General features: G+C 40.1%; 3 protein-coding genes across 4 annotated transcripts; 1 reads left to right on the plus strand and 2 right to left on the minus strand.

The window, feature by feature from the left end:
• Nucleotides 1-1,267: 1,267 nt before the first annotated feature.
• On the minus strand, nucleotides 1,268-10,171 carry gpat4 (glycerol-3-phosphate acyltransferase 4). Its single transcript, XM_037258455.1, has 13 exons — nucleotides 10,043-10,171; nucleotides 8,913-9,432; nucleotides 7,570-7,639; nucleotides 7,190-7,490; nucleotides 5,890-5,964; nucleotides 5,623-5,712; nucleotides 3,512-3,605; nucleotides 3,304-3,419; nucleotides 3,143-3,198; nucleotides 2,204-2,289; nucleotides 1,996-2,124; nucleotides 1,833-1,912; nucleotides 1,268-1,622 (listed from the first exon to the last, which is right to left on the minus strand). The coding sequence occupies exons 2-13, from the start codon at nucleotides 9,078-9,080 to the stop codon at nucleotides 1,514-1,516; spliced, it is 1,374 nt and encodes a 457-aa protein (XP_037114350.1). The 5' UTR covers nucleotides 9,081-9,432; nucleotides 10,043-10,171; the 3' UTR covers nucleotides 1,268-1,513.
• Nucleotides 10,172-11,219: 1,048 nt separating this feature from the next.
• On the minus strand, nucleotides 11,220-13,917 carry polr3d (polymerase (RNA) III (DNA directed) polypeptide D). The gene is made up of 9 exons (XM_037258060.1): nucleotides 13,784-13,917; nucleotides 13,198-13,360; nucleotides 13,069-13,112; nucleotides 12,842-12,996; nucleotides 12,635-12,756; nucleotides 12,406-12,562; nucleotides 11,905-12,152; nucleotides 11,677-11,829; nucleotides 11,220-11,540 (listed from the first exon to the last, which is right to left on the minus strand). Exons 2-9 carry the CDS (start codon nucleotides 13,357-13,359, stop codon nucleotides 11,427-11,429), a joined length of 1,155 nt encoding a protein of 384 aa, XP_037113955.1. The 5' UTR covers nucleotide 13,360; nucleotides 13,784-13,917; the 3' UTR covers nucleotides 11,220-11,426.
• Nucleotides 13,918-15,035: 1,118 nt separating this feature from the next.
• LOC119126723 (phytanoyl-CoA hydroxylase-interacting protein) lies at nucleotides 15,036-21,525 on the plus strand. 2 transcript variants are annotated; one of them, XM_037258062.1, is made up of 5 exons: nucleotides 15,036-15,209; nucleotides 17,612-17,781; nucleotides 19,062-19,236; nucleotides 19,388-19,505; nucleotides 19,603-21,525. In XM_037258062.1, exons 2-5 carry the CDS (start codon nucleotides 17,614-17,616, stop codon nucleotides 20,147-20,149), a joined length of 1,008 nt encoding a protein of 335 aa, XP_037113957.1. In that variant the 5' UTR covers nucleotides 15,036-15,209; nucleotides 17,612-17,613; the 3' UTR covers nucleotides 20,150-21,525. The 2 variants fall into 2 exon arrangements, with proteins under 2 accessions (XP_037113957.1, XP_037113956.1); XM_037258061.1 differs by having other exon boundaries at nucleotides 15,037-15,217.
• Nucleotides 21,526-21,534: the final 9 nt, after the last annotated feature.

The raw sequence follows: 21,534 nt of genomic DNA on the forward strand, positions 1-21,534 counted from the left end.
CATATCTGCGAAACGATATACCTCTCCCAGGTTAAACAATTTAACGAATTTCCAAAGTTTTAATGATTTGACTGCAAAGAACAGATTCAGGTCAAGCCTGCAAAACAGTAAACGCCTTAGTATTCAGACCAAACGGTAAAGGTTTAATAGCTTAGAAACGCTTGGCTTAGTGCATGAATCTGTGCAGTTTCAGCTTCAACAAGCACATCATGGTTTCCATAGCACTGTTGGAGAGCTGTTCAACCACGACCATTTCTATCACCATTTTAGCCTACTCCAAGCAGAGTGCACTTTATTCTCCACTTGTGGAATACAAATGAATTACATTGTTAATGGCCGACCTGAAACAAAGTGCTCTGGCAAATGTGTTGGGAATGGTCCCAGGTTTTTAGATGTGAATTCTGCAATACAGTGGACCTGTGCAACCCTCATTATTAAAAGTCTAATTTGAAAAATTCTTACATTATAAATTATGCGTTGCAAGTAAACTCACCATGAGATCCAAATAGTTGACATTCTCAAAGGTTTATTTTTGATAAACATGTTCGGTGCAATCTAAATGCGGAGTTCTTGTTGGTTGACTCCAGCCAGACAGAGACCAGACTACAGCTACCCTTTCTCTTCTTTAAGAGTCTGCCAAATAGGACAAAGATCACCAAAGGAAGGGAAATTAAAACAATAGCCTCTGGATTTCAGTTAAAATAAATTAAACAGGCGTGTTGCTGCTGCAACAAATTGGTAGCCAAAGGACTCTGTTAGAGGGGTAATTATTATTAGCCTCTTCCCATTCCAGGGGTGTTGTAATGGTTTAAACCTGCATGATTACCTGTTCGCCATGGGCGTTGATTGTAAGCATCACAAGTATGTTCTTTCACTTGCCGACTTTGGATGGAAAATGGTGCCATATTTCCACTTCACAATGCGAGCATTTACACATTCCATGGAAAAAGAACCGGCAACAAGAGTTCAGTAACATCAGCTACTGCTGTTGTAATAACAGGTTGATACAAGTCTTCATGTAAAACACAAAGCTTTAGAATACAAGATTCTTTCTCTTGGAAAAAGCTCATAAAAATAGTCTTAAATGTAACAAAGTCTGGCATCGTGTCAGACACAAGCCAGTCATGCAAAAATCTCAAAACAGTGTCTTGAAAAAAATCTATAACTCTGTTATATACCCAGGTAAAACCAGGGTTAAATTACAAACTGACAGAAACAAAAACATGTTAAAATAAACTGTGAAAAAACTGAAAGTTAATGACAGATATATCAAGTTTTTCCTCAACCACAAGGAAGACATGACTCTAGCTCAGAGCACTTCTACTTTTGCATTCTAATGCAGGCGAGGCTTCTTTCATGTATCTCCAACGGACCTGATACAACGCTGCCAACAGCAGACGTTTGTGTGAGGCAGAGAAAAGTCGAGGAACCCCATTCTCAAGCGGGAGCGCAGCTGACATCATTTGCAGTCAGCGCTGAGGGTTTTGAGCCGATCCACCTCCTCGCAAGTCTTTCAGGAGCGACTGCGATCCTCTTGGGTACCCACCAGCATTTTACTATAAAGCTTCTGCTGCTCTTCTTTAAAAGTATCTTTGACCTTTTCTCGCTTTAGCCCTCCGTCCCTGCAAAGAAAGCTTCATTCGTCACTGTCATTTTTGCTGGCTGTATCATTCTCCCATTCAATACGTGTGACCTTATTGGAAATAAGTTCCTTTTTTTAACAGTGAACGTGGATTGTATCCGGTTTACACAGTACACGGTGACATTGGTGAACACATAAACAGCTCAGATTGTGTGACCATGATGAAAAATGTATGTTGAGCTTGTCTTACCACAAAAGGTCCACTAGGCCTCCTTGTCTGGCGATGGCTGCTTTTACCCGATTGGCAAACTGTACAGCGTCTTCCCCTTCCTATGGAAAATGCAGAAATGTGAGCTCAAAAAAATATATATATATCCGCATGACTTTATAGTGCAGCAAAGTCAGAGTGGTACCTTTCTAGACATAGGAGGGAGGTACCACACACTGCAGACAATGGCCCAGCTGCTCATCATACGTAACAGGTAGTTGACCATTCCAAACTTGCTGCTATTCCAGAAGGCGTCTCCAAATCTGGGATCATACTGAAACGACCAAATGACATTGTCAACACATGGTTGGAATTATGATAAGGACGTATACTAAGACAAACATTTCTCAGACCTTGATAGCGACTGGGTACACTGTGCCGCCAATTTCAAAACTTCCTTTTTTAAACATCATAACTGATGTGTTGTTAATGCATGTACCTGAAAAAAACAAAAAACATTTTATCAAAAATATAACACTCTTGTGCTTTAAAGCAGTGTTTCCCAACCATTGTGTCCACGGCACACTGGTGTGGGGTGAGAGATTTTCAGCTGTGCCGTGGGAAATTGTCCAATATTAATTACAGAGCGCATTGTAAATAGGATCGCCAAGGCTTGCTAATCGCGCATGCGTGGCTAATCAGAGAATCTTGAGATTTCATGTTGTGTCGGCGTGTATTCTGTTTGTGTGATCGGCACATATTCTGTTTGAAGCTGTGTGCTTTTGATAACAGTGACACTCTAACGGCCGTGGTGCATTTGCAGACTGACGGAAATCCCAGTATGTAGATCAACTGGAGAATCTGGATTGTTCATTTTCACCAACATAAAATACAGTCAAGTCGTGACACCTTGTCTGTGATCGCCAGAACAGGAGAGCGTCTTTAAACGTGACTTTGTTCTCATTGTCGCACTATTTATCGAGCTGGTCTAAAACAGTAAACAAAGTAATGTTGATTGTTTTGGATTTTAATCACTTTCAATAGTTTATTCCTTACACTGTCTAAAACCTTTGTCACTTTTATTAAAAAAGGAGAAATACAATTTAAAAAATATAAATGTATTTATGAAATGATTCCACTCTCTCTCCATGAACGTGTATATGGGAATAGGACTTTATTTATAGAGTACGTTCACAACGTCTTTCGCTGTAATATAACTAATTTTAATATAGAAGTTGGTGTAACACCTAACAGTTTTGTTGGTGGTGTGCCTCGAGATTTCTTCCAATAAAAAGGTGTGCCGTGGATGAAAAAGGTTAAGAAACTCAACCCAATACAACACTCTAACTCACCTTCTGGGAATATGAGAATGGGAAGTTTAGATTTATCTTGTGCATGGTCACTCAGCCTGTATTGCAGAGAAAACAATATGTCTTTTTTTATCTGAAAGGATTCTCCATCAATTATGATAATAATCACTATAAAGGTGTGGACAAAAAAGTAGCAGTTCTACCTGTTGGCCACTAGATGTCTGTCTTTGACCTCTGAGCGTTCAAACCAAATGTGTGGGCAGGCCTTCACCATAGATCGCTGGATAAGTCCCATCAAGCCGCCATGAATTTGGCCCACCTGACACACACATGCAACGTTAGACTTGCAATGGGATCCACATTTGAGAAATTTGTAAAGACAAGTAGTACAGAAAAAGAGTGAACGCTTACCATTGCATAGCAGCCATCACTGGCCAGAATTATGACATCAATGGGTGACGTGTGGTTGGCGACGCAGATTCCTCCATTTTTGGGTTTATTCTCACTTCAAATGGAAAACAATAGATAAAGTGAGGACTTGCTAACATACACCAAGAACCATCTATTCAAATCACGTGCTTGAAAGTCATGATGACGCAGTTACACATCAACTCCATTTCTTTTATACCAAAAATAAAACGCCATTTCTTTCTAAAGGGCACCAAGTGTTCATGCCAGAGATTGAGTTACAAAAGAGCATCACTGACTGGTGTATTTTTATCACCCTGCCATAGAGAATGTTACAACAGGCCTGATATCTCACGCTACAAAAGCCGTGTCATTGCCTGCTTACTTTCCGCTGTACCAATACATTGCACAATATGCAAATGAAACATCGCCACCATTTAATTTTCGACAGCATAGCACGGTTCTGTTTCTATCACATAGCCATAAAGTACGCACTTGAAATGGGAAACAATAACCTTAAGAATGTCTCCCAATCACTGTGTCGTAAGACATCATCAGGTGTGCAGGGGTAAAAACAGGGAATGACTGTTTGTCAAATTTGTAGAATACTAACGTTTGCTGAATTGTCGGAGTCAGCATCTGGCTACATGGCTCAAATCTGGTGTGATTTTTAAATGGTTAATAGAAGAGACATTACTATTGAGGAGTTTGTGTCCTGTCTAACCCAATAACAATGTAAAATGGAATCAAATGTAAAAAGCACCAAGTCTGAGCCTCTGGCAACCTCCCTTTCACAACCACTTTCATTTTCTGACTGAGTTCTAACCCACTCGTGTCTCCTCACTTTAGAGGAAAGCCATCTGGCATTATGTAATCTTGAGTAGACCCGAGTAGATTAGGTATGAGGAGAAATAGGTATGGGAATGTTCACGCGCAAGAGCCAATGGGGCATTTCCTTCCCTCCCCTAATTCATTTTGCAGAAATTGTAATGACATCTGTTTTTCTTATCACTAGGCTAGATTGGAGAGTAAATGAACATTATTTTAGAAGTTAGCATAAAGAGACGATTTCAAAACTCACAGATGTTTGCCAAAGTTTCAAATTAAAAAGGAATAAAGTAACAAAACCATATAGCCATACAGGATAAGCAATAAACTACGAATACAAGTAACGAAAACGACTCAGACAAAGAACTTTTATACAATTTGCAAAATTATTGTTATCAAGTGTGTATTTAGACAACTGCATGTACTATATATAGACACAAGTTGCTTATACACTACCGTTCAAAAGTTTGGGGTCACAAAATTGTTTGGGTGACCCCAAACTTTTGAACGGTAGTGTATATATTTATTTAGATAATTATTTATAGATTATATATATAATCTTCTGTGTAAAAAATCTTATAATATATATGTATACTTATATTCATAGATTATATATAATCTTATACAAATATAAGATATAATTTATAATATTTAATTCATAATATTTTATTATAATAATATTTACACTACCGTTCAAAAGTTTGGAGTCACCCAAACAATTTTGTGACCCCAAACTTTTGAACGGTAGTGTATATAATGTGTAAACTTCAACTCAATACTAAAAGTGATCAAATAGAACACACATAATTAGCTTGTGCGCCTCTTTATGGATACAGCTGTTATTATCAAGGATGGATTTAGTTTTCCTTTTGTGTACTTCTATCTTTCCTCTAACTTCCCTACTGATAAGACCGTAATAAGGGTCGATTAAGACATCACTGTTTAGTGCAATAAAAATGTGACGGCTACAATAACACTGGCAATAAACAAGTCTGCAATATGACTGCAGCCACTTCAACAGCTGTACTACACTACAATAAAGAGCTAGGAGATAAAAACTCTTATCTTTTTAGAAAACAATTAGATTTTAAACATGTTCCCTTTTCTCCCTCATAAAAAGACCAAATGTCAAGAACTTACTGTGCTTCCTCTTTTGTATCTCTTTTGTCAAAATATGCACATTAACAGTCCTTAAGAACTGAAAATGTTAACATAGCTAAATGAACTGTCACACCACTGGCTTCATTGCTCCATGATGTTTTCATTATTTGACCCATAATCCTTACCTGTCGTGGAATGTTATGATGGCAGTAAGAGCTCTGACACATATTCTGTTGCACATAAGGTGGGCCTTTTCACTCAGGATGCTTTTTATCCTGCAAAAAATAGCACATTGGAGTCATTTTCCACAAAGTTGCACGTTTGTTTTGGCATAATCTATTCAGCTTGATAAAATATGACAGCACAGTAGTCAAAAGATTCAGTTAAAAGGTGAAAATATCGGTCTAATCGTGTAAAAAAAAAAAAAAAATACACAAGACACAGATAGTTACCTTCCATTGGGCAGTAAGCCGATAAGAGAAGTGAGGAATACCAGGAGGCCAACACCAGTGAAGGCAAGGGTTACCCTGAAACAAATAGGGCAGATCAATTCCTGTTATTGACATTATTTGTTTAAAACCAGGACAGGGACATCAGACAAATTGAGTGACCATTTAGAATAAACCCATCAAGAGGACACACTTGGACAAATGTAACTAAACAAGTGGTATGACACAGGCTTGTATATGTGTGGGGGCGAAAAAAAAACAACCCCCAAAAAAATTATGTGCGTTGGTGTGGCCTATTTTGCCTCCCCCACCATGTGTGCAAGCCAGGCTCAGCGGTGACTCACAATTTGTGACACATCAAGTGTCCCTCGAAATTTTATGCACAATCATGAAGTCGTCACGATTCACACATCTTTAAAGTATGTTACTAGACTTCTTTCATCTGCCAATAGAGAAATTGTATGAGTCAAGGCACAAATCTGAACGTGGCCAGACTAGTTTGGCTTCACAATCCACTATGGCCCACTAAAACCTCTGCCTTGAAACATCAGCCTTCTGCCTACATATAGCAGTCATTTCAATAAACTTAATTTATAACACTTTTTTTTTCCTCCAGTAGTCTCCATTCTACTTGGCAGCAAAGCCTGAATTGTCATTTTCATAATACGCTAGAGGAAATGAAACCATATTTTTCTTTGCGAAAGAGAAGTTGTAAATGTTTTTACCGCAACACACAATGCCTGTACAGAAACTGATCTTTATAGCTGATGTTTACTGTGGAACAGCAGTGGGAGTGAAAACAAAGTGCCGTGAGATGCTACTAGGAGAATTTCGGAGTGAAAGAAACGAAGCTAAACAACATTGACCTGACACGAGGAGAACAGACTCATTAATTGTGGGACTTGTACAGATAACCACCAACCCGTCAATGTTTTACTCCTGATAAAGTACAGTTAAGAAGGTAAATAAACTCTCCCCCAGGCATGTCACAAGACAGAATACAGTAACGTATTGCATTGGTAAGACTGCTCATACCGCCAGGAGCTCTAAAGTTTGAGCAAACACGATAATCAAAATGTTAGTTTTGTACTTTATTAAAGTCTTTAGTTGTGAATTGTTAAATGCTGCTTCCCAAACAAGCAGTTGCTACTAGTGCACTACAATCAGTTAATGTTACTGTCAAAATTGATTTCAAGATACTCCGGTGGTCGTCTTGACAATCAAGATTTGAATTAGGATTATGATATTACATTGTTTCCAGCTAAGATTAAACAAATATTTGAATTATTTGTACAGTTAATACCTGAGAGGTAAAAGGATTCCGTAGCGGATCAGCAAGCCCAGTCCCCACAGCACAGTCAGCCTCAGGCTGATGTAGTGAAAGTTGTAGTTGCTGCGTGTCAGCAGATTCCAAGACTCCAACTCCTCCGCCGAGAACCGCTTGGTCACCTCGTCGTCCATGATGCTCTCCACTCCTCTTCGGGCAAAATAGAAGATGTCCGACATCTCAAACTCGGGCGCCGAGTCCAGGTCTTTGTTGCTGCCGCTGCGTCGAATCTCCTTCATTTCTTCTTCCAAGGAAGTGGGGTGCTTTGCAATAATGGCTGGAGCCATCCAGAGGAGGGTGGTGTCATCAATACATAACATTAGCACAGAATGAAATCCAAAAATATTTCACCTTACCATTTGAGTAGGGTTTATACAAGGGATGATTGTTTTCCTTGGCTCCTCTCTCCATCCTCAGTGTAGCCCACTACAAAAATAACAACAGGTGAGTACAGAAGAGCTGACATATTTATTAAATGTAGGTTTTCCACATCATATTCAGAATGAAAGTTACTGTACAGTCAAACCACAGAATGGAGGTTACCGTACAGTCAAACCACATTACATAACTTTTTTTCATTTTTCAAGTCCACTTCAATGCAGAGGCCTTCCTTTAAGCAACAAAAAAAGGAGGTACTTCAATTGCAAAGAAAAGTACATTCTGTTCTCTTAAGCGTGAGCCAAAAAAGCTTCAGGGAAGAATTGGGCTTGGAGGCACGTCACCAGCCCAAGCAATTACATTTGAATGCAAAACTTAAGGCGTGAGTCATCTTAGTGGCGCAATTGTGAGAAAGTTAAGTGAGCGTATTGTCAAGAAGACATGTCGGAAACAATTAGCAAGTAAAGAATGCTTGGAATTACAGATGCTTTGACAGCCATGCGGTGCATTTAAAAAGTTTGTTTATGAAGTAAAAGTCAAATCCCACAGGACAATTACTTGAAATCAAGGTCACAATTTCCACAGACACGGTATTAGAGGAATCACTTGTTATACTTGAACAAATCAAGAAGTCATGACTTGGTTTACGTCAGCTTTTGACAGTTTCCACATTTCTCATGTTTGCTAAAGGGATTTGGAGAACAAGATATCGCAACAGTTTCCATTGGCTCGCTTCGTTTGGTCAGTTTTCCTCCAGAATTTACCTTTTAATTTAGAAGAATTAAAAGAATTTAGAATCTTAACTAAGTGATCGCGATAAAAATAAACAAATGTGTGTTACGGTGTAGTATTTAGTCCCATTATGGAGTAAGGCAACTTTTTGGTGTATTTAAAGCAGCTAGAGGTTTGACAGACTATAGTTAGGGACAAGCTACAACCTCACATGTTACATAACAGCAGGCTGCACAGTTAATCCATAACCACCACTGAAAGCAATGAACCTTGGCTGTATGCTTCGTAATAGTGCAAATGCACAATTTTCCGGAAAAATATGCCTCGTGATTGAATTTCTAAGTCATAATCATAAAACTAGTGGTGATGAAACATTAATTCAGTATCCCCCTCCAAAAAGAGCTTCCTGCTTGCTCTTTAGTAGATGTCTGTCAGGCATCTTCAAATAGAGAATAGCTTTTCTTTATATTTTATCTCCTCTATTTTAGTTTATATTACAGTAATGTTAAAATGCTCCTAAAAACTTTAAATGTAGGTTTGGCTTTTGTTACTTATTTTGTGAGTACAACATTTAAGTGGCATTGCTCACCTCAAAGACTTTCAACAATGATTTCATGTAGAGGCGTCTGATGCCAAAGGACACCCCGAAGATGGCGGGCACGATGATGAAGACGAGCAGCAGTGTGAACCACACAGTGAGGGAGATACCCAGGAGGATACACACCAAACTGTCAAAGGGGTTAAAATACAGCTCCATTTTCAAGACAGCTGAGCGGCGAGGTCTTCTGGATCGGCCCGAGTCAGATGGGTCGAGTACAAGTCTCAATCTCTACGCCTTGGCCTCAACTGGCCCCTTATCTGGCGTCAACATATGGTCTTCATAAAGACAACTATAGGATGGAGCTCTGGACGATCATCTTAATATTTTCATCTCGGGCAACATCAAAAAACAAAAAGGTCCATCTGTATTTCTGACCGGATGTAATATCCAAGTGTCCTCGTGGTTATAGCAAGAGTCCCATTGGGAGGATGTAAACAAAAAACAGCTGGACTCAGCAGGTAAATCGCCTGTGGTGAGGATCCGCTCTACTCCTTAGTGGGAAGTTGGCCTGGAAAGAATTACAAAGTTGATCATCACAATATCTCACTTACAATACTCATTTGAATGATTCAAATACTACTTTGCATCTTCGACGTGTTGTCGATTTTCGAGGCTGTGTACATTCGGTTGTTTGAGTCGTTTTGAATTTGGTGTTTTTAGAAAGCTTTCATTTTAACTAGACTTATCAAGCTTTGAGGACTTTATATCTTATCGAAGGGCCCCTTCTCCTCTATTGATGATTCAGCGGGACGGCTAACGACAAGCACAGGCACAGCTAGCTTCTTCACGAAAAGGCACTTGGCTAACATTTTATTTGACATCACCATTTCTACTACGTATCCACGTCATAATTGTTTTTTAACGCTAGCATGTGTTGCTCGAGAGCCTGAGATGCCTACTAAGCCATCACCACCATGATTAAAAGTGAGCTTTATTGGGTCTGATCCCAGGCGTGCTCCAGCTTTTGAGGTTAGCTTTTGCCATCGGCCGCGACTAAGGTTTGGACTTCTGAGCCAAGCTTTTGTTGTCAGCGTGCATTGTGTGAATGTTTATAGGGAGCGCGTCCAAAAACTATCAAAACGCACGTAAAAGAGAGAACTAATGGATGATAGACCCACCTTGGTTAGCGGCACCGGTCCATCTTTTCTCTTTATCCCGACAGACTCATGCCAAACTCCGCCCGGCGCACAACGTGAGCAGATAGGGGGCCACTAGTGGGAGCGGAGCTATTAGCTGCGTGTTTTTACAACCAGTCGAAGACGTGCCAACTCTACAGCGACCTCACTTGTTTAAAACTGGCTACTACAGGATCTAGATAAGATGACAGCTAATAACTGCATATTTGTGTTGTAAAGAAACGGCAAGTTGAGAGTTGCGTTGTCTCTTAATTTTATTCACACTGGCCTTGGTGAAGCGAACCTGAGCGATCCTATTGGTGTAGGACATCTAAGTAGATAAAATACATTAAAGAGAAATTAAAGACATCAGTGTAGAGCACTGGTGTCAAAGTCAAGGCCCGGGGGCCAGATACGGCCCGCCACATCATTTTAGGTGGCCCGTGAAGACAAATTGTGCATAGAATTCATGTCAATTCCAAAATGTAATTTTCTTTTCACTTTTAAAAGTAGAGATATTAGCAATTTTTATTACCATTCATTTTTTTAAATGTTTTTTATTTTTAAATATTTGATTTCAATAGCTCATTTTTAAATATTTGAACAGTTTTTATTAGTCTCTGTTTTGAAAACTAGTTATTCGTCAGTTTGTTGTGTAGCCTATACTATATGTACAATATGAGACGTTCGTACATTTATTTGGGTTGCCAATTTTAATGGCCCTGTGAGGCAAACTATGACTATGATGCGGCACGCAACAAAAATAAGTTTGACACCCCTGGTGTAGAGGAACAAATTGTGTATGGACTTTGATGCTGGTACAGTGTGACTGCTAAAATAATATTGCCATATCAATCAGGAACGTCATAATCAGTATACTACTGAACTAATGTAACTTATAAATCAAAAAGTATAGACATTTGTGCATGATGGCAATTTTTTATAAAGAAAAAGAAAATCTGCTGGAAATCCTTTTTCCCTTCTTAATAGTGCCATGTTTGCTATATAAATAAAGCACTATATAAATAAGAATGTATCTTATTGTAGTAATATGTCAATCATGATTTTTACCATTTGGGTAAAAAAGAAAAAAAACAATTGTTAAAAAAATATTTTATTCACACATCACATATCGTCAATCATGATTTTTGCCATTTTGGGTAAAAAAAAAAAGCATTTCTTAAAAAATATTTTATTCACACATTTACATTCATGTACAGCCAAATTATTTCAGATGTACAGTAGACTGAAGGAATATGGCATATAATTGAATTAATGTGTGAAGCAAAAATAACCTTTCGATCTTGTTTCAAGTTTTATAGTTTAGTGTGTTAGCAGACTTTCATACGACACCGCAGAGCAAATCAACAAAGGTCATCAATGATCATCACCTGCTTTCCAGCAGAGATTCAAAGTCTGGTGAGCAAACCATTTTGTGTTTCACATTCCCAAACACAGTCAAGTCTCCTGTTCGTCCCTCAGTGTCAACAGAAACCAGTTCCTGGAAGACATTAAGGACAAACACAAGGGGTGGAGTTCAGTCCTTCTATAACTAAACAATGCAGGATTGGCTTCTGCAGCAGGTGCCAAAGACATACAGAAAGAGAGTAACCTTCATGATTAAACTCCTGTCATACCTGCAGAAAAGAGCATGATGCTCCAAGGGACACATCCAGCGTGATCTGTCCCATTATGAGCTGCACCCGACCGGACTTCCGCACCAGCATTTTTCCAACAAGACCCTCTCGCAGATCTTTCAAATTACAGCTGATATCTTCATTTTGCTCCTCCTGTTATATATGCAATGTGTACTTACACATGCATGTAATCATTTCATTTGTTTGTAATAAAGACATTAAGCTTACCTGAGACTCCGTTTTCAGGAGGACAGACTGACCGTCCTCGGACTTCACCTCGGTTTTTATCGGCTTGTACTCTTTGGTGGGCGGCTGGCCTGGCAGCGTATCTGGCAGCTGCACGAAGAACAGCTCCTCACCTTTGCTCAGACTCCACTTGTGAAGAAGATCCGTCAGAACATCCGGCTCAGGTAGTGGAGGAGGCTTGAAAGTCGCTTCAGGCTTCTTTATCGGTGTTTCCTCATGCTCCTCCTTAACTGTAAACAAAAGGTTTGCTTATTGTTTTCCATAGCTTACCCACATGCATGTATTACGAAATGATTAAATGATTTTTTTTGGTATCATGACATGTAAGCATTGACATTTTGATGGGAATTTGCAGCCGCTTGCGGAGACGAAGGTATCCTTATTGCTTGACAATTAATGATAGCATGTTGCTATGCTAATGGATTATCATAAACAGTGCTGAGCGCTGAGATTGTGGTGATAGTGGTGGCCAGAGTTCAGTACTTTCCACTGCAGGTTCCATGGGATCATCCTCATCCATCTTCTCAATTTTAATGGTAGGAGCACTGAATTCCTCCTTGAAACCCCACCCAGTCACAGCAAGGGGAAGTTGAACCGGGCAGCTCCTCTTTTCACCCCTCAGGTATGGATCGTCTATGAACTGAAAAACATGGAGGGGAAAATTAAAGAATCAAACAGCAGTAGTGTCAAATATTGCATCAGAGATACTCACGCTATCATGTTCCAGCTTACGAAGGATTTCTTTGGTCTCTTCTTCAGTTTCTCTCTTCTCTTTTTTGATATTGATGATGGGGGCTGGTCCTGTGCTTGGGGCATCTCGTTCACTTTCATAACCTATTGTGTATTGAAATAAACCATGGAAATGAATTATTTGTATGATATGATCCAAACCAAAAACACGGTAGTTACGAATGCCAACCTTTTCTTCTGATGGCTATTTCTCCTGGACCCTGCTCGAAAATAGAGTGGGACTGGATAATCTCCGGGCGACCCCGGCCCCTGCCTCTCTCTCTTGGACCTCTGCCTCGGGTAGCATTCATCCGCTCTCTCTTTTGCGGACCTTCATCCTTGACACTTTGAAAAATAAATGACAGTCAACTTTCATCTGAAGTACTTTTCCACCCTGTAATCGTATTGTGAACTTACTCTTCTCTAACCTTGCGGCCAATAATGTTTGGTGTGAACGTTTTCTAGATGGGAAGAAAAACAAGAACTTGTGAAAAAAAAAAAGAGACAACCAGAATCTTTCATTCAAATATTTTGGGGGAAACAGACCTTTTTTACTCCCCCCAGGGTGAGATCTCGAGAACGCGTTGCAGGGAGGCGACCTGCAGTGATAGTAGCTGGAAGTCGGCGGCCCATCAGTGGGTTCTTCCCGATCCCTCCAGGTGGTGGCATGCGATGACCACTGGGATCACCTGTGCCTGAATCGGCCATCCTTTACACATATTGTAAAATATAAAAACAAATGAAAATGTTTTGCAGACCGAAGCAGTATATCATTGGTGACTACAAGTCTACCATCTACCAGTCACGACATATGCACATAAACAAGATATACTAAATATTCTGCATTTACCAACAGGTTTTTGCAAAATGTCAAGATTGTGGGCAAATGTACAGGTATTTGTGTCTGAATAACAACATTATCCAAATGTACCTTAGAAGAAAAATACCTAATGATAAGTGTATTGCATTTGTAGTAGCAAAGCAGACTTCAGTGACAAATCGGAGTAGCATGAACTCTTGCAGGGGTCAACAACACAGCAGAAATGCAGCCACACACGTGGCTGACCAGCAAACTCGGCAACATGAAATGTCATGCAATGGCGCTTGTCTTGGCACAAACGGGGACACTTACGTTAACGAAGCGTATATATCCTTAGAAGAAAATAACTCATTTGTGAGAAGAATCGCGACAAGAGACCAAGTTCCAATGCAGCTTATTCACACGCTGCCGGTAAGTCACTTCCGGGTGTCGTCAGCCAAAGTTGAGGCGCATCACAACTGCGCACAGCGACGCAGACATCTCGGTCAGCCTTTTATAAAGCGGTTTCTCAATTTTATTTATATTTTTATTTATTATGTTATTTATATTTTATTTTATATATATATATATATATATATATATATATATATATATATATATTTATATTTTATTATATATATATATTTATATTTTATTATATATATATATAAGGATCTTGCACCATTACATAACAACCCTAATAATAACCTAATAAACGTATACGTAACTGAATTGCTGTGTGTACGTGTCTAATTTTTATTACATAGGCTACTTCAAATTGAGTTTTATTTTATTTGATCTCATTAGGTGTAGTCTGGTGAGTGCAGGCAGTACCGTATGTTTTATTGATCTATCTCTATATATAAGTCTATTAAGACTGTCCATTTTTATATGTTTGTGTGAATATAGCATACAACACTGTTTGACAATGCCTCTTTTATTGTCATGTTTGTTGTGAATACAGTCCTATTGTTTAAAAGGAGATTACAGCCATTAATCTGAGGAGAGCATCGCCTGACATGGCTTTTTTAATCTCTGGTGATATCCTAAATGTTGTCCCATGGAACCAATGCAAAACATCTCACTTTACAACTAATGCCAGGGGAAATCTGCTTACTCTGAGGCATCACTCGCCGGAGGATGAGCTTGAAGGAGTGGGGGTGATGGGGGAAGGGGTTATGCCCTGTGGAGTAAATCCATATGGCAATGCAGTTGGCACAACTGCAGTTTAGTTACTGGGACATCACATGCACTATCTTTTGAATATTCTCTTCCATCAATGTATTGTTTTATATTGTGTTTATTGTTTTATCACCGCCTCTACATCACTAAATTGTGAACGGTGATATCTAGCAGAGTTCAGTGTGTAGAGTATGTATCTGAGGGCAACACTTTGGAGAAGTGATGCTGTGTTCCAAACATGCTGATGCGCTTGTAGTGTCGGACAATTCTCATTTCGGCTCACCTCATTTAGCTCTGAATGCATCATGCACTGTGCAGCTGTGTAAGAGTCAAATAAACATCATGCTCAAAGCCCACAGCAAAAATGAGACGGGGGGGGGGGGGGGGTTGTGTGGCACACATACACACACAGATGAGAGTGCAGGAGAGAAAGAGGCAGAGTGAGAGAGGATTCAGTATGTTCGTTTCACCTCCTAATCAGTTTTCCAAGGGGATCTATCAGTGACTGCGGCACGTAAGGAGATTCAGAAGCGGGAAACAAAAGCAGCATCTAAAATCTTCAATCACACCTTGAACAGCATACAAGTAAGGATTTGTTTTCTATTCCACAGCAGGCTTGAGATTTTACAAATCAACAGATTCCATTATATCTTGTGCTGTGATATTATCATATTACATTTGTTCATCTTAAGGGGATTTATGCAATTGTTGTCATCATTCTCTGCAGTGTACTGTTTGTGCATTTTTTTTCTGCATTTGACATCATCCAAGCACAAGGATTAGCCGGTATATCTAGCCTCATATTATTCTCATTAATGCTTGCTTTAGTTATGAAGCAGCTTCTTCACACAGAATATTTTGTAATTACAGTCACAGCGATGCTGACTACATCCTCCCATCTCTCTACTCACAAAAAAAAAACTTTGGTGTCACTTTACCACGTATAATTAGATAGTATCAATGCAGAATGACAATCAAATTCAAATTTTCATGCATTGTAAACATTCACAAAAAAATTAGAGCAAATTTAATTGAGATGCAACAAGCAATGATTTTAGTGTTGTTGTTTTTTAATCGAATGAGCAAAAGAAAATACTTTGATCTATGCTATATGGTACTCCACAAATCAGCATCCGCTGCATCCGTGTGTGTGCGCCCGTGTTGGGATTAATCTGCGTGTGGAGCACGCACAAATAATTAAACTAATGAGTTGTTTTTCTGTCAGATCCATCAGCCCGACCTAACTGGTTATTACAGTTCGGGCTGCAGCCGAGAAAATTGGCTCTTTTTTTCACAGACAAATAAGGGCGACCGGTATGTGTGAGTGATTTGGAAACCTGAATTTGAACTGTGCTCACATGCACTGGATCTTTAAGTGGAACATTCACAGACAGCAGGCTTTGATGAGTGTCCTGCGAGGATCTATTGTTGGCCCATTTTCCGTTTCTGAAAGAAACTTGGAGATGAGATATGAGAAGAGGCCAGGTTTTTCCTCAGGCTTCTGCAATGAAGGGCTAACGCACACATTTCACAGTTCACAAGGTTTAATGAGAAACTGCAGCCTGTCCATCATCTAAGGTCCGAACAACACCTCTGCAGACCTCACAGTCTGCCAGTGAAAGCATCTTTATCCAATGCAGCATCATGAGCGTGTTAGAGTTGCTTCCTAAACAGCTACTGAGGTTATTTTAGGCGCACATATGCATAATGCTCAGACTAAGCGGAACAGATTGGTCACAATAAAAGGAAACATGCAATGTGGCGGGCTGCAGATAAACAAGGCGGACGGCAAATCAAACACATTTCAAAAAGTGGCTGACCGCTGGCCTGTTCCTCAAGGCTTTGTGCAGCAGTGAGGATCAAATGGTTGATGTGTGACCAAGTAGTGATTCATCACCTTCCACAGTCACCACTTAAATCTCCACTTGTCCAGTCTTGACAGTCAAATAAAAGATGGGCCGTGACAGTAAAGACAAGAATCAGCAAGTATAAATACATTTAAAAAAAAATTGTTGAATAGATTTTTTTTTAGAATTGAGGAGATGGTAGGATGCTGCTGACATGTGGTTGCTGGGAGACTGATGGAGGTGATTATAAAAGGCGTGGAGTCATCTGGAAGCGTCTCATGTTACATAATGATGGGAAATGTCAGTTGAGGCCACCAAATGCGAAAAGGAAAAGGGAGCGAGGGACAAAATGAAAGATTATTCATGGACGAAAGTTTAATTTGTCTCCGCTTTGAGAGATAATAACCACAGCGTGCCTTTGTAGTTCCTTTTCAATGTGGCCATATTTCCATCTTGTTATCATAAAGTGCCATATCTCATTCCTTCCGTTTCAGTCCTTCATTGAACCAATAACCATATTTTGTATCTTAGACCAAACTCAAAATGGAAGATATGCCTCAATAAAATAATCAAGCGGCTGGGGATCGACGTGAAAGACAGTAGCATGCGATTAGTTAACTGCAGTGTTCTTCAAAACAACAAAATGATCAATGATGATTTTTTTTTGTGATTTGAAAAGAAAAAAACCCAACTAAACTTTCAAAGTACTGTAACATACTATTACTATAATAACTATTATATTATAATAACTATTTCAATGAATGTAGTAGAAAAGGTTAAATTGACAGAAAGCTCATAAAACTATAACTGGACATTGGTATGAGGAGTAGAAGTAGTAAATCCACTTTCAAATTCAGGTATTCTTGACAGGACAAGCACATACAGTGCCAATGAGGTAAAAATAAATAGTGTTTAAAATTCACTGATGCATAATAAAAACAGTGTACTGTATTTATTTCCATCTGTCCACATAGAGCAGGCATAGCCTATTTATACATTTAAATATTTAAATATGCATAAGTCTCAAGAGATTATGCTCTGCAAGTATGTGACATTGATTTTAATGGAAGGGTTTTCAAAAATGATGTGCCCATCATTTTGCTTTCAAATGTTCTGTTTTATACCCTGACAGAAATGGACAGCGTTCTCGCCACCCCCTGCAACATTCAAATATGTGAGGTGACATGTGATTCGTTTCGCATCGTGTGGGACATGACTTCCGAAGACACGGCCAGAGCCACGCACTTCTTCATTGACCTGAGCCGCAAAGAATGCAGGGATCCCAACCGCTTTAAACACAGGGTGAGACAACCAGAAACGGCCTGTGGCTCTGTCTATTACCTGGATTCAACTTTTTGTCTTCATTTGACATGACAGCAAAAGGCTTAAATAAAAAGTCAATTCCAAAAGGTCTGGTCAGGTTAACGGCCATTCTAGACTAATCTAAGCACAGAAAGCAGCAGTTGTGCCCTTTCAGTCTGTTCCAATTGAAGCAAAAGGAAAAATGAGTGCAGTCAACAGCAGCTCTGGGCCTGTGACTCACTTTTATTTGGGTTTTTACCATTTGCAAATACACACGCAGCACAGATTAGCATAATGCAAATTATTAACTAATTTTAGATACCAACATTTAATTATCCAAATCAGAAAGGCATCAAATGCCCTATTTTCGTAGACAGAGTTATATGTGCTTGGTGTAGAAAACGTGACTTGAATATCAAAGCAATCTTTGCCTTTGGAATTTTTTTTTTTTTAAAAAGGGAGTGATGCAGCAGCATTTGTTTATTTAATGTGTGCCTTTAAGGGGCATGGCCTAGTGACATCCCTAAATCCTAATCCCAAACCTAAATCTCATAGAGCATCTGAGGCAAATATTGCTAAGAATGGGAAAAAAATACGAGTCAAGATGTGCCAACTCAATGGAGACAAACCCTAAATAAAAAACAGCCGTGAAAAATAAGGTACTGACGCAGGGTGCCTGAATATAAATTGCACACCATGTTTTGTGATTTTTATTTACCGTAATTTTCGGACTATAAGTCGCACCGGAGTATAAGTCGCACCAGCCATAAAATGCCCAAAAAAGTGAAAAAAAACCCATATATATGTATGTAAGTCGCTCCTGAGTATAAGTCGCCCCCCCACCCAAACTATGAAAAAAAACCGCGACTTATAGTCCGAAAATTACGGTACTTCAAATTTACAAAACTACATATAATTTCTGTACCACTATACAATGATGTGCAAAATTGTGATTGTAAGATGGTCGAATATTAAAAAGTTGAAGGGTTATAAATCCTTTTTTTTTCAAGGCACTGTGGTATTCTGTTCACTTCTTTCGTTGCCATGGTCGTGCGGGCCTCTTGAGTATTTAGCGGCGCTCCTTAGACACGATAGTCAAAACAAAGTAGCTGGCTCGATTTAGCGTCTCCCAGCTACAGCCGCTTGGGCTTGAAAGCAATATCACGGTATTAATGCAAATCCTATCGCGACAAAGGCTTGATTTACAAAGTCATTAAAATTTCCTTTGAAATGTTGATGAGTAAAACAGCAGCCAAATATGTTTCTGCTCCATCTTTCAGGATGTGCCAACCAAACTGGTGGCCAAAGCCGTCCCCCTGCCCATGGCGGTGAGGGGCCACTGGTTCCTCAGCCCCTGCACAGAGTACTGCGTGGCCGTGCAGACTGCGGTTCGACAGGCTGATGGCGAATACCTGGTGTCAGAGTGGAGCCAGGTGGTGGAGTTCTGCACAGGAGGTGAGGGGCCTGACAGCCAGAGTGATGCTAATATACTCCCTGAGACGTTACATAAGCATAGACAAAAAGCTGCAGAACAGAAGTGCATCATTAGCATTTGAAAGCAGGGCAGACTTTTGAAATGAATATAGTGCTCTTTTTAACTTGGCAGACTACGCCATAGAACACCTTCAGCAGCTTCACGACAAGGCCAAAGGCTCTGCTGGAAGGCTTTTGAAATTCTCCGTCTTTTATCGCAATCAGCATCCAGATTATTTTGACTGCGTCAGGTAAGTGGAGCATTATAATACCATGAGAATGATTGACTATTAAATGGAAAGAGAATGATGCTAATATTGTGCTTTCTCCTCTGGTTGCTTGGATTAGAAAGGAATGTGCGGGTCTGATGCGCCCCGCCCTTAAAGACACGAGTGGAAGTCATGGTTCTCCCATAAATGGCAAACTGCAGGGAGTCTTCTTTAGCTGCAACACCGAGTTTGATACAGGGCTCCCCCCGAAAGACTCTCCGTACGGCCCCCTGCGCTTCCAGATTGCAGCTGGACACCTGCTCAATCCAAACATCTCTCTGTACTTTGCTGACTTCTATTGCATGTACACAGCCTACCACTATGTGGTTTTGGTGCTGGCCCCTGTGGGAACAGAGGGAGACCACTTTTGCAGAAGCCGCCTCCCCAGGCTGGACTTGGCCAGCAATCCATTCTTGACATACAGCGACCCCCAGAGGCCGGGGGAGGAGCCACTGTACTGCCATGCCAGTGACGTCATCCTTGAGGTGCTCTTCACAGAGCCGGTGAGTTTGGATCAAGGCACAGTGGAGCTAATCAGTGGACACCACCAGCTCATGAGTTTGACCACTGCCAATGCCAAGAAAGACCCGAGCTGCAAAGTCTGCAACATCAGCGTGGGCCGCTGAGTCGCCTCACGATTTAGGCCGGGCCTGGGGGCAGCCGAGCGTCCGAGCCTAAAAAACAAGAAGCTCGTCATGTGCGGGCCAAAACACAGAGGAAAACACCCGCATCATGCGGTGTGCATGCTGTTTTTGCTTCTCCCTCAATCCCTCCCAGGCTAGAATCGTGTTTCTAAGAGAAATCAATCTCACATCTGACGCACAAGACTAAACAAACTGTGATCCCTGGTTACTTGGTGGTGTTTTAAGTATTATTTGTGGCAATCAAATTATTAGCGATTAAAATTTTGAAAAGAAATTAAGACAAACTTTATGGCAGTGCAATGGTCTCCAGTTTCACAGTTCTGACCTTTGGGGGTGGAATCTGAACCCTGTGGAGTTAGCATGTTTCCCAGTGTTTGAGTGAGATGTTTTTTTTCCCCCCCCAGATACTCCAGCTTCCTTCCACACCCAAATTAATCATGTTAGGTTCAATGACAACTAAATATCCATAGGTGTGAATGAGAGTGTGAAGGTTTGTCTGCAGTGATTGGCAATGTGCGCTAGGATTGGCTTAAGCTCATCAATGTCTTCTAACGAGCACACAGAAAATAGTCGCTATTGTAATTTTGAGTTGCAACAAAAAACAGTCATCATTGTAATTTTGAGTAGTAACAGGCGCCTTGACAATGTCGGCTGCCCTGTTTGACCTTCCCCTGTCACTTCACTCTCCTCTACTCATGTTGCACCACCACCCCTATCCTAACCCTATCCCCCTATTTAGTCCCGGCAACAGTCAGCGATGAGATCTTCAAAGTTGGCCTGTATTTGGTGCCCACGTGAATTGTCATATACACTACTTATGACTTGTTTTGGTTTACTTTCACATTGCTGAACATGAGTTTGAAGTCCTAATGTGACCCTTAAGACCTATTAAAACGGGTTGCCCCACACAACTACTTTAATTACGTGTCACTTAAACAGTGTTTGATTACCTTTGTCAATCCTTCATTTGTCTTTGCTTTGTCAAGTGTGTATTTTGAACATCTATCTCGACCTAAAAATAAATGCATTCTCCATAACAGATAAAGACAATGTGTGCTCAAAGCCCTCTGCTATCAGTCAGATAGTTTATCGAGCTAAGATTAGCTTGTATCCTGCTAAGGGGTTTGGATTTGTCCCCAATGAGTAATCTGTGACCTATTTGTGAATCCCAAAGATGCCCACCCTCTGTTACAGCATGGATGAATAAGTAAGAGTGTGTAGTGTCGACTCACACGAAAGACTGTTGTTCAATAAAAATGAACAATTATAACACAGTGTGCTTTTTAATTAGTACACAATAAAAAAGCGAGTCAGAAAAGCACAACACACAATGAATAAACCAATCTTGTAAGTCTAAATAAAAAAAA

This window comes from Syngnathus acus, chromosome 9 (assembly GCF_901709675.1).
Source record: "Syngnathus acus chromosome 9, fSynAcu1.2, whole genome shotgun sequence".
Classification (NCBI taxonomy): domain Eukaryota; kingdom Metazoa; phylum Chordata; class Actinopteri; order Syngnathiformes; family Syngnathidae; genus Syngnathus; species Syngnathus acus.

Excerpts from the sequence above, each read along its gene's own strand:
- gpat4 (XM_037258455.1), bottom strand. The coding sequence starts at position 9,080 with ATGGAGCTGTATTTTAACCCCTTTGACAGTTTGGTGTGTATCCTCCTG. Across the intron at positions 3,606-5,622 it reads ATCATAACATTCCACGACAG|TGAGAATAAACCCAAAAATG; the intron begins GTAAGGATTATG and ends TTCCATTTGAAG. Across the intron at positions 2,290-3,142 it reads CATTCTCATATTCCCAGAAG|GTACATGCATTAACAACACA; the intron begins GTGAGTTAGAGT and ends TGTTTTTTTCAG.
- polr3d (XM_037258060.1), bottom strand. The coding sequence starts at position 13,359 with ATGGCCGATTCAGGCACAGGTGATCCCAGTGGTCATCGCATGCCACCA. Across the intron at positions 12,997-13,068 it reads GGCCGCAAGGTTAGAGAAGA|TGTCAAGGATGAAGGTCCGC; the intron begins GTAAGTTCACAA and ends TATTTTTCAAAG. Across the intron at positions 12,563-12,634 it reads GTAAGCTGGAACATGATAGC|TTCATAGACGATCCATACCT; the intron begins GTGAGTATCTCT and ends CATGTTTTTCAG.
- LOC119126723 (XM_037258062.1), top strand. The coding sequence starts at position 17,614 with ATGGACAGCGTTCTCGCCACCCCCTGCAACATTCAAATATGTGAGGTG. Across the intron at positions 17,782-19,061 it reads CCAACCGCTTTAAACACAGG|GATGTGCCAACCAAACTGGT; the intron begins GTGAGACAACCA and ends TCCATCTTTCAG. Across the intron at positions 19,506-19,602 it reads GATTATTTTGACTGCGTCAG|AAAGGAATGTGCGGGTCTGA; the intron begins GTAAGTGGAGCA and ends TGCTTGGATTAG.